Below are 12,325 nucleotides of genomic sequence, written 5' to 3' on the forward strand. Positions count from 1 at the left end.
GACGCCGCCTGCGAGCACTTCCGCCCGGCCGGGTAGAGTGCGAAGCCTCGGGTGTTCTAGCGATCTCAGGGATGAGTCGAAGATTGGTGATAAAACTGCTGGTAAAGTCCTCACCGATATCCAAAAGCTCCTGTCGGGTGTATGATGTTAAAGCAAAGCTGTTCAGTACGAACAGACCCGAGATGAGCAGGAATAAAACTGCAAAATTGCAAAAACTGGAGAGACGCTGAGCCTCGCGATGTGTTCGCGCCGCCATCTTGGTCTTTTAATGATGGTGGTGGTTTTAAAACATGTGGGAACAACAGCCTGACTCAGTGATATGTTGAAAATGTCTGTGAAGACATCAGTGAGTTCTGCTGCACAGTCTTTCAGTACACGCCCAGGGATGTTGTCAGAACCCAGAGCTTTGCGTGCATTGATCCTGCTGAAGGATCTCCTCACGCTGTCTGGGGTCAGCGTTATCACCTGGTCGCCGGGAGGAGGTGGAGTCTTCTGTGCAGTGGTGCTGTTTTGTTGCTCAAAGCGAGCGAAGAAGGTGTTCAGCTCGTTCAGCAGAGAGATGTTGTTGTCACAGGTCCGTGGTGGGGGCTTGTAGTCCGTAATGGTCTGTATCCCCTGCCACAGGTTCCTTGTGTCTCTGCTGTCGCTGAATTGATGAGCTATCCTCCTGGAGTGCTGTCTCTTAGCCTCTCTGATGTTCTCAGGCCCACCTCATCTCCAGCTCTGAAGGCAGCGTTCCGCATCTTCAGGAGTCTGTAGACCTCCCCTGTCATCCATGGCTTCTGATTGGCCCGGACAGTGATGGTTTTTGTGACCGTTACATCATCAATACATTGATTGATGTAGGCAGTTACAGTCTCTGAGTACTCCTGGAGGTCAGTGGTGTTATTGCATGTGGCAGCCTGTTTAAACATGTCCCAGTCAGTTGTGTTGAAGCAGTCCTGAAGAATCTCTGATGATCCTTCTGGCCACACTTTAATCTGTTTTTAAACTGGTTTGGCGACTTTAATGAGCGGTCTGTATGCAGGCATTAGCATAACAGTGATGTGGTCTGAAGCTCCGAGTGGGGGAGGGGGAGGGGTTTGTAAGCTCCTCTCTGTGTGGTGTAAACAAAGTCCAAAATGTTATTACCTCATGTTGGAAAGTTGATGTGCTGCTGTATTTTTGGTTCAGCATGGTTGAAATCCCCAGCTATGATGAGAAATGCATCGGGGTGTGCTGTCTGCTGCTCACTGATGTGCTGGTACAGTTCATTTAGTGCGTCGTTCCTGTTGCTGCTGATGTTGAATGGGGGAATGTACACCGAAATGAGCAGTACAGCAGTATATTCCCTCGGCAGATAGAACGGCTGGCACTTAATAATCATAAACTCCACCAGGGTTGAGCAGTGTTTGCTGATCACAACAGTATCGCGGCACCACGCATCATTGATGTAAACACAAAGGCCGCCGCCGTGGGTTTTTCCTCCCGCGACGAGAGCTTTGTCCGCTCGATAGCACGTCAGCTGGTCGAGCTGAATAGCACCAGTGGTGGACAGTAACGGAGTAGCTTTACTTCGTTACTGTACTTAAGTACATTTTTCAAGTATCTGTACTTTACTGGAGTAGTTTTATTTTGAGCAACTTTTACTTTTACTTCACTACATTCCAAAGCATAAAATCGTACTTTTTACTTCACTACATTTCATAAAACATATCGTTACTCCCTATAATATATCACGTGCTCCGACACTCAGAAGCGGTGTCTGATTCATCATGAACGAACTGAGTCTTTTCAAAATAAACTTTTAAATCGGATCGCGAATCACACCAAACAATTCGTTTACGAATTAGAATGATCCAATTGCAGCTGTTCTGGAGTCGACCACTCACTGATTCAAATGAACCGTTTAGTGCGAGTCTACAGAAGTAAGAACCGGGAGATCTTGTGAGCACGCGTGCGTCTGATGTTGCTAAAAGTAACTTATTAATATCAAAATTTTGGATTAATTATTGTAACTGAAAATCATATTTGGGTCAAAACTGTCAGTTGTTTGGGAACTAAATGCATTGTAAAGAGTGATTTATTTAAGCCCACTGAAATGCTCGAGTGCAGAAGATGCAGACACATCAATTCTAGGTAAAAAAAAAACAACAACAACAAAAAAAAAACATAAAATAACACAGATTAAATACAATAACTTGTGCACGTTCAAATTCATCGCTGCCGTAATGTTAACAGTTTAATTAAAATGTCCTTTGTGACGTTTGTTTTTATATTGTTTATCGACAGTAACGTTATACATATGTATATTGTTTGGATTAACTAGACGAGTAGACAGACATGAATGTTCATCGTACTGAAAATAAGTAAATATTGTTAGCTGATGCTAACTGTCTAGCTAATAAGCTTGTTGGTGCTAAGTTGATGTAATTTTTATAAATAATGTCCAAATATTTTTATTCAGCCACCTATCTGGTTAGAAAAGAAAGGATGTGATGTTCAGAACATGGTAACTACAGTAATTATCAGTGGGAAGAGATGCACCCCATTTGGCCATAGGTGTTTTTAAACCACAGACAAGATTTGAGAAGGAAAAAATCATTATGAAAATTCTTTTATTATTTTTTTCCTTAAAATGTTCTTTCTAACTTCAGGCCTTATTATCATGTCATATTTATAGTACAGACCAAAAGTTTGGACACACCTTCTCATTCAAAGAGTTTTCTTTATTTTCATGACTATGAAAATTGTAGATTCACACTGAAGGCATCAAAACTATGAATTAACACATGTGGAATTTTATATGGAATTATATACATAACAAAAAAGTGTGAAACAACTGAAAATATGTAATATTGTAGGTTCTTCAAAGTAACCACCTTCTGCTTTGATTACTGCTTTGCACACTCTTGGCATTCTCTTGATGAGCTTCAAGAGGTAGTCACCTCAAATGGTCTTCCATCAGTCTTGAAGGAGTTCCCCGAGAGATGCTTAGCACTTGTTGGTCCTTTTGCCTTCTGTCTGCGGTCCAGCTCACCCCTAAACCATCTCGATTGGGTTCAGGTCCGGTGACTGTGGAGGCCAGGTCATCTGGCGCAGCACCCCATCACTCTCCTTCTTGCTCAAATAGCCCTTGATGCCTTCAGTGTGACTCTACAATTTTCATAGTCATAAAAATAAAGAAAACTCTTTGAATGAGAAGGTGTGTCCAAACTTTTGGTCTGTACTGTAACTTTGATGTTCTGTAAAACAACAAACTTTAAAATACTTTGTTCTTACTGGTGAAAATCAGATGGTCATCTCTGTTTTCTCTCAGGAACATCACAGTGTAAGCTTCACAGTTAACATCACTCTCATCAGCGTAGTCCATATCAACAACAAAAATATATCTTGACTCCATATGGTGGTTATTTTGAAAAAATCCAAGGTATTTTGAGCAGTAGGATTATAAAAAAATTTGCTAATATAAAATTAAATTAAGTAGCCAATATAAAATTGCAAACATCTATCTCGCCGTACTTTTTTACTTAAGTACATAAAACATTGAGTACTTTTGTACTTTCACTTGAGTAAAATTGAAAAAGGAGTACTTTTACTTTTACTGGAGTAATATTTTACCATATGTATCTGTACTTTTACTCAAGTACTTGATTTGTGTACTTCGTCCACCACTGAATAGCACCATCTGGAACGCTGTTGCTGAGCCATGTTTCCGTGAACACAAAAACACAACAGTCTCTTACAGTCCTCTGAGTTGAGCGTAGTAAACGAATGTAGTCCAGTTTATTATCCAACGAGCGTACGTGGGGAGCGATGGTGGGGATAGATGGCTTGTGTGGGTTAGCCGTTAGCCTAGCCCGGATACCTCCGCGCTTCCCCCTCTTCTGCTTCCTCTCACACCGCACCACTAAGGCATGTTTATAAAAAATTACTGAAATGTCCTAATTGAACTATGGCCTAATCCTGGTTTAAGGCTAAGCCCTGTCTATGAAACATAGACAGATAGACAGACAAATGCATCAAATTTATAAAATATGCTATTTATACAAACACTTGTATATGTGTACTCTATAAGCAGTTTTTCTGCATATAATTATATAAAAAATTAAATGTTAAAACTAGTAAAATTAAACTAGTAAATAAACTATAAAACTAGTTAAAAAATGGCACTATTTGTAATATACCGAGGTTACTTTCTGGCCATAACAAAAAAAAAACTACACACCTCATATTTTACGGTTAAAGAACTGTTCAAGCTAGAAACATAGTAATGACTGTAATTATGATCCAATCATAGTTTCTAAAGTGTTTGCATTTTTACATTTATAAAAGCAACTGTTTTGTTGTTGTTGTTGTTGTATATATATATATATATATATATATATATATATATATTGGGGGGGGGGTCAAGGCAGTGTATATAGTTTTAAAACTGTTCATAAAATTGTATGGTTTTATAATTTGAAAAAAAATATATATAATTTTTTTAGCAACAGTCATTAATTCTATTTAAAGAAAATCCAGCAGACATCATTTCTATTAGGATCATGATAAAATGAGGCTGAATGCTCACCTTTGACCTCAAGGCTCATTTTAACCCTCTGATGTATAGTGGCCTCTACATTGGACAGATAGCTGGAAGCAATTTTTAAACGTTGTCTACGATTCCATTTAATTGTTGTCTTTTTATCTATTGTTTTGTTTTGTTTTGAGATATTTTGAGATATTGCGTAATATATTCAAAATGGCGGTTGGAAAAGAGGATCCACCTCGAACCTCGTGAATAAGTGTTGAATACTTTTATTCTCAGAAAGCCAGACATGTACAAACAATAATTTTTTTAGTCAAATAGGAGATCAGAAATAAATTAATCCAGTTTCTAACAATATTTTTCTTGTACATTTTTTTTCTGTGACAGAAAATATATCTGTCCACTACAGTGGACGTCATGCACCAAAGGGTACAATTCTGCCTATGGCCTTGTAGATTCTGCCTTATTTTGTATGTTTTATTAAAATTATGATATAATTTACACTTGAATGGTTTTATTGAAAGTCTTCAGATGTTATCATTTATTTCAATATTTATTTATCAGGTCATATTAAATTGTAGGCATGTATACTGTACATACTGTATGAGTGCAGATATATGTGTGCATGATTGTGTTCGAGGGTGTGGTGGGAGGGTGTGCTCACATGTGCTCAGACAATTCCTCACACACCCCTGGGCCATGGACACACACTCTTACATTTTCTTATACGGGACGTCCCACACTATAAGCACACCTTATATAAATACCTTTTACTGCAGCGTTTTTAAGATATGAACATTATTACGACCCCATTTCTATGTAGAAACAGCTAAGGGTTAGTTCTTAAACAGGACGTCCCATACTATTTGCAACATAAAATCATTTTACTGCAGTATTTTCACGATATGAAAAATGATTACACTTTAGAGAGCTACAAAGATAGTATTTCTAATAAGTAGAAAAAAAATGTATGGTCAATTCTTATACGGGACATCCCATACTTTATGCACACCTCGTTCCAGTAGATTATTTTACGGCGCTGTGAATACGGGAAGCTCTGACCGCATGCAATTGTTGATGAACACCCAATTCCTAAACTAGGCTAAATCTCATATTATTTTATTTACAAGTTTTGTGTTTGTTTATCCCGTTTTTTTTTCTGATTGCATCTGAAAAGTACTTTTTAATCCCCCCCCCCCCCCCAAACAAATAAAAAAAGTTGCCTGCCCCCTCACTTTATGTGCTCTGTTGGGGACCCTGATCACAAACCTGTCCTATCCGCAAACAAGCCCTGCAAATATGCCATTAGATAAAACATAGGCAATTTATTTTCTCTTCAAAGTTGAGCAGCAACACATCACTGGAACAGAATAATACATTCACACAGAGCACTGATTTAAACCTGATGTGATTTACTGTCATAATTTAACAAATAGCAAATCAAATCATACACATTAAACACAAATGAGAGTTAGTGGATAAACATGTTGCACATTGGTCTTCACATCTCAAATGGCTATCATGAGAACCACATGATAATATGAATAAAAACACAGTTCAGACTGATAAGCCTGTAGTATTGGTTTACACACTGTTACTGTTATTGCATTCCTGACACGGGTCAGACCCCCAGTCCCCTCACAGATATCAAATACAGACATTGCTTCTAAGTAACATAAAGAAAACCATGATTATGTGTTTATTATATTCTGGAAGAGGAGGGAATTGGAAATGCACCTCTTCAATTAAAAAAAAATATCTTCAGTTTGAATGGGTCAACAACAAAAAAATCTTATTTTTTGTAGATATATCCTGACATCTTCTAAGAGGATATCATATTATTTCTAGAATTTTAAACAAGCTTTCTTGTTTCTGTCAAGCCAGTTTAAGTATGTATAGTAAATATTTTTTAAAGTGCGTTGTATTGTAAGTCTGATCATGACTGAGTCTCTTACTGAACTCCACACATGTCCTGTTTTCCTGTGGCTCGGACCACACGTACTACTTCCTCTATATTAGTGACTCCTTTTCTTTCAAGTTCCTTTATGGTGTTAAATTCATCCCCTATCTCCTGCAACCATCTGACTAGAACTGTTATGTACTCATGAGTTTTGAATGAATGGGTTTCTTCACACTGAGACTCTGCAGCTAAACCCAACTGCTCCATTTTCTCATGTAATTTCATTTTCTGAATCTCTTGAATGCATTTCTCTGTTCCCTCAAATGTTTCATTTCTGAAGTAGCCTTTATTTTCTGCCACCATCATCTCTATTTTACGCATCAGGTTTTTAAACTGAGGGAAACTGGCAGAGTTGTTGTTCAGACAGAAGAATCGTCTTCCACAGCTGTGAACGAGGGACTGAAGATCTGGATCAGCATTCTGTAGATAGTCTTCAATGGTTTTATTGTCTTTATCTAACTGATCTTTGTGGGTAAAGATGATCATGGTGTATTTTTCTATCTGTTCTCCAAACACTTCTTTGAGATGTTCCACTGTATTTTTCTCCTCCTCAGTGAATCGACCCACTCTAATGACAATAATAAAAGCATGCGGTCCAGGAGACGAGTATGTTATGCATTTCAATAGTTCAGTTTGAACCTCCTCTTCACTGAGTTTATTATCAAAAAGTCCTGGTGTGTCGATCACTGTTATCTTTTTACCCATCCTCTCAATAGTTTTTGAGCTGCACTGTTTGGTCAGAGATATTGAACTGGCTGAAGATTCAAATACGTTTCTGCCGATGATGGTGTTTCCAGTGGCACTTTTCCCAGATCCAGTTTTTCCCAGCAGAACCAGCCTGATCTGGTATTTCCTCTCAGCAGTCACATTGGTCAACTCTGAAGATTTGGCTGGAGACTCTCCTGAAACTAGAACAGAAAGATCAAATGATTAATAAAGCTCAGTGTATTCGTCCCTTTAGATCACTGCAACAAACTAGTGAACATATTGTCAAAAATTTGTATTATTAACGTCATTTATAATGACAAAAACCTACAAATGACATCAGGAGCATCCTTGCTTGCTCTCCTCCTCATTCGTTCCATGCAAAATTTCCCTCTGTTTTCCTCCATCCTTTCTCCAATCTTCTGCAGTAGTTCTTGTACCTGATCATCTGATTTGCTCTTGTTATTGAAACAGTGAAACGTTCCTCCACATAAAGTCACCAGCTGCTGGAGATCAGCATGATCATTGCTTTGTAGATGTTCATCAGTGGTCTCACCCAGATCATCTAGTTCATCTCTATGTGTGAACAGAATCATGATGTACTTCTGTATTTCAGGACCAAATAAACCCTTTATATAATACAATATCTCTTCCTCGTTTTCCACATTTCTCACTACAGGCACAACCAGCAGAACTGAACTGAGACCTGCTGCACATCGAGAGACCAGTTGCTCTTTCAGTTCTTCCAGCTGCTCTTCATTCAGATCTGGATCCAGTAGATCTGGACAAGCAATCACATGCACCTGCTTCCCACCAATAAGTGTTTTACCTTCAAAATCTTCAACAAACTCATTTTCAGCTTCATGCTTGTTCTGTTGTACATGAACTTTAAACTTTCTTTCTCTCAGTATAGTGTTTCCAGATGAGCTTTTCCCAGAGCCCTTTCTGCCCATCAGAAGAATCCTGATCACTGGATCATCTGAACTGGAGCTGATCGCTGACATCTCTGAAAGAATTATGATATCTCAAGTCAAGTCAAGAGGTCATTCATGCATGCAAAGTATAAGAAAAATAAGTTGCTCTAAAACAAAAAAAAAAGTTCAAACCTGCAAGGTAAACCAATTGAACATTTTTTTAAATGTATATTTTTATTTTTTATTTGTTGCTACTGATGTCTTATTTAGCTTTTTGCTCAACATTTAGAAGGTGCTTTCCAACTTCCAACTGAACATCAGTGTCTTTAGGCATCCAAATAGGGATTCTGATGTGAAGGCAGTAAACATCTTTATTTTAAAGTGTCATCTGTGTTTGATAATGTTGCAGGCAGTGGTGTACTCATTTGCAAAACCGTGAGTGCAGCACATTAGCATTTGCATCCGCATCTATTACCGTTTTTTTTTTTCTCTGCTAGAAAACATTGTTGACATTAATTACAATCCTTTATCATGGTTCAAATCATACTTCTCTTCATTGAAATAAGAGGTATCACATTAATCACAAGTGCAGTATGGAGTACCTCAAGGCTCAGTACTAGGGCCATTGCTTTTCACGCTTTACATGTTGCCCTTGGGAGATATCATCAGGAAACATGGTGTTAGCTTTCACTGTTATGCTGATGATGCTCAGCTCTATATTTATTTGCAGTCTGGCGAAACATACCAAATTGAAAAACTAATGGATGACGAGTAATTTCTTACTTCTAAATTTATGTTGAATGTTATACCTAAAACCTCCACATGTAATTACCTACAACACTTTCTAAGACTAAATGGCTGCTCTGTCAAGTCTTCATCATCAGTTAGAATCATCAGATACTATTTAAACTGAACTGAGTTGAACGATGGCATCACTGACTTCAATAATGAACTGCCTTTAACTGCAAACTGAGTGTTCACTGTTGTCCTTTAGCATTATTGACACATTTTTTCCTATTTGATACTGTAAAGCTGCTTTGATACAATCTGTATTGTTAAAAGAGCAATATAAATAAAAGTGACTTGACTTAAAATAAGTGTTAAAGAATGTTTTTATGTCATCATTTTAAGAACGGATTGGATCACTATATTATTTTTTATGTAAAAGAGCAAGCTTTGTCAATGGTAGCGCTCGCTGCTAACTTGCTCATGAACTCTTCTCTGTACCATATCACAACAGATTACAATGTCAATGTTATCTTCTCAATATTATTAACTCGTCGTTATCTTAAGGTCATGTCCAAAAACCATTCAAGCTAGTGGAACTGGCAAATTATAGGCCCATTTCAAATCTTCCATTTATGTCTAAAATTTCTGAAATAGTTGTGTCTGCTCAATTGAGCTCCTTCATAAAAAAAATTATCTGAATGAAGAATTTCTAATTCATAAAAATACAAATGACTTGCTTCTGGCATCAGATCAAGGCTGCATCTCATTGCCAGTTTTACTTGGTAATATTATTAGAAAATACGGGATTAGTTCCCAATGTTATACTGATGATACTCAACTAAATATCTCAACGAGACCAGATGAAACTTCCCAATTATCTAAGCTAACAGAGTGTGTTAAACATGTAAAAGATTGGATGACCAATTATTTTCTCCTATTAAATTCAGATAAGACAAAGATGTTACTTACTGGACCAAAAGACAGTTCACAGAATCTAGTAGACTACAGTTTTCATCTAGACGGATGTACTGTTGCTTTCCCTACAGTCAAAAATCTGGGTGTTATATTAGACAGCAACTTGTCTTTTGAAAATCATATTTCCCATGTTACAAAAACTGCATTCTTCCATCTTAGAAACATTGCCAAGCTACGAAACATGTTATCTGTTTCTGATGAATTTTACAGTCTCTGCACTGGCTACCTATTAAGTTCCGTATCAGTTGCAAAATATTATTACTCACTTATAAGGCCCAAAATGGTTTAGCTCCTGCGTACCTAACTAGCCTCCTACCACGCTACAATCCATCACGCACCCTAAGGTCACAAAACGCTGGACTTTTGGTAGTTCCTAGGATAGCAAAGTCCACTAAAGGAGTTAGAGCTTTCTCACATTTGGCTCCCAAACTCTGGAATAGCCTTCAGACACACTCTCTCTGTTTAAATCTAGATTAAAAACACATCTCTTTTGCCAAGCATTCAAATAATGTATCTTAAATTGTGAGCATAGTTGCATCTGATCAAATGCACATTATTATTCTTAAGCTTGGGTTAAACTAATTAATTTTATTTGTTTGGAAACAGCAGCTACACTAATTATGTCTCCATTTGTTTCACTGTTTCTCTAGGATTTACACAAGCTCCGGTCTGGATCCAGACGACCTGAGAAGAGATGTAACTAACAAATATTGCTACTTACTATGCAGTCACATAATAATTGCTGTTAATAATGTTCATCATCTGGCTGATTCATTTTTGAATTCTTGTTTTCATTTTTCTTAAAATCCTGTCATATGCACATAAACTGACAGTCACCACTTATAAGCTAAATCTACAACTTAATTTTCTGTGAAGTTGCTTTGTAATGATTTGTATAACAAAAAGCACTATACAAATAAACTTGAATTGAATTGAATGTTTTATAAACCTGTTGTAGGGGATTCTAGTACAATATTAGGCCACTTAAAATAAAATGAAAAGCATATGACCTGCTCTTTAAGTGTCATATTGTTCACAAGCTGTTGCCGTCTTTGTATAGAAGTAAACATTTAAAGTGGATTAAAAAATTCATCAAAGTTGTCCTAAGACAAGAAATGTTTTAGGTGTGACCTCGGTAAGAAAAATCATATAGCAACAAAATACATCAGCAGCGTGAATGACGCGATATCCGGCCTTTGATCTCGGATCTTCACTTCGAGAGGTCAGTCCGTCTTTTACTGCACTTCTTTCACTCCTCCCTCAGTGCAGGCGCCTACTTTCAAGACTGGGAGAGGCGCAAATGAAAGTATTTTAGTCTGTCGTCTCTCAAAGATGACTTCGTGTTTTTACACAATGAGCGACGTCATGCAGAAAAGGAACTGTAGGTTAAACACTGCGCATTAACAGAGTACGCGAGTTTTTGAACCAGGAATAAAATAACTAACTTTTGTATAAATATATATTTTTTTATATAAATATTATCAATGAGATGACAATTAATTGGCTTTGACAATAGGATCTGTTTGGCGTTCCCTTCCGATAAAAGAAAACAGTATAATAGAACAAACAAATGTAAGAGTATTTAGCTAGCCTACACTTAAAAAAAAAAACACACATTAAACAAGACTGTAAATCATTATTTGCTCAAATACAAAATGGCGATTGACATGTCAACAAGTCCATATAATAATAAGATATTTCTTACTTGAAGTTCCTTCCGCCATCTCCAGACATCAGATATCAAGTCCAATATATGGTTCCTTAGAAAACAATTAAAGTACAAAACATTAATAAATCTCACTCTTAATGAAACATGTCATGTCGAGGAGTTCGTCAGGTAAGGCTCGAGAGAGGTTTCTTTCACTTTTGGTTGTTGTTATTTTACGCTCCTCCTCACTGCAGGAACCTGTGTTTTCCTGTGTTTCCCAGTGAAGGTGCGTCATCTCCGTGCTGACGTTGGAAGGTGATGTCACGTGCGGCTAAATATGGTAAGGCATATCTCATAAGAAACCATTTTGCATCTTTATTTGTTTTCATTGTATTTACTCAAGATAATTTTGAAGGATTTGGAATTCTACATATATATACATACATATATATATATATATATATATATATATATATATATATATATAGCTTTTTAATATAGATAAGGGAAATTTTAATTGTAAGGAACAACATATTATACATTTTATTAGAAAAATACCATATACATAAGATGAAGTGGGCTTAGTGTAGACCAAATACTGCACATTTACCACACAATCAATTAAAAACAACCCAAACTGGCAACACAAACACACTCATCCTTTATATTTAGTTTCATTTTGGTAGGCCCTGCCCTGTTGCAATGCTGTTTTCCTGTGGCCGGTTCCTGCGTGATCACTTTCTTTATATTTTAATCATTAATTCTTCAAAACATCCTTGATTTGTAGCTAATAGCAATAATGATGAACCGAAAGCCAACATAATAAATGCATGTGCTATAAACTAAATACAACCAACGAAAATGCAGATAAACACTCCTAG

General features: G+C 37.0%; 1 protein-coding gene across 1 annotated transcript; it reads right to left on the bottom strand.

Moving 5' to 3' along the window:
• Positions 1-5,903: 5,903 nt before the first annotated feature.
• LOC127952538 (GTPase IMAP family member 8) lies at positions 5,904-11,676 on the bottom strand. The gene is made up of 3 exons (XM_052551101.1): positions 11,502-11,676; positions 7,510-8,184; positions 5,904-7,381 (listed from the first exon to the last, which is right to left on the bottom strand). The coding sequence occupies exons 1-3, from the start codon at positions 11,518-11,520 to the stop codon at positions 6,465-6,467; spliced, it is 1,611 nt and encodes a 536-aa protein (XP_052407061.1). The 5' UTR covers positions 11,521-11,676; the 3' UTR covers positions 5,904-6,464.
• Positions 11,677-12,325: the final 649 nt, after the last annotated feature.

Source organism: Carassius gibelio, chromosome B3 (genome assembly GCF_023724105.1).
Source record: "Carassius gibelio isolate Cgi1373 ecotype wild population from Czech Republic chromosome B3, carGib1.2-hapl.c, whole genome shotgun sequence".
Taxonomy (NCBI): Eukaryota; Metazoa; Chordata; class Actinopteri; order Cypriniformes; family Cyprinidae; genus Carassius; species Carassius gibelio.

What these genes read in the sequence shown, in the direction of transcription:
- LOC127952538 (XM_052551101.1), bottom strand. An exon ending in GGATGCTCCTGATGTCATTT is followed by an intron (nt 7,382 to 7,509) that starts GTAGGTTTTTGT and finishes TTTCTGTTCTAG; the next exon opens with TTTCAGGAGAGTCTCCAGCC.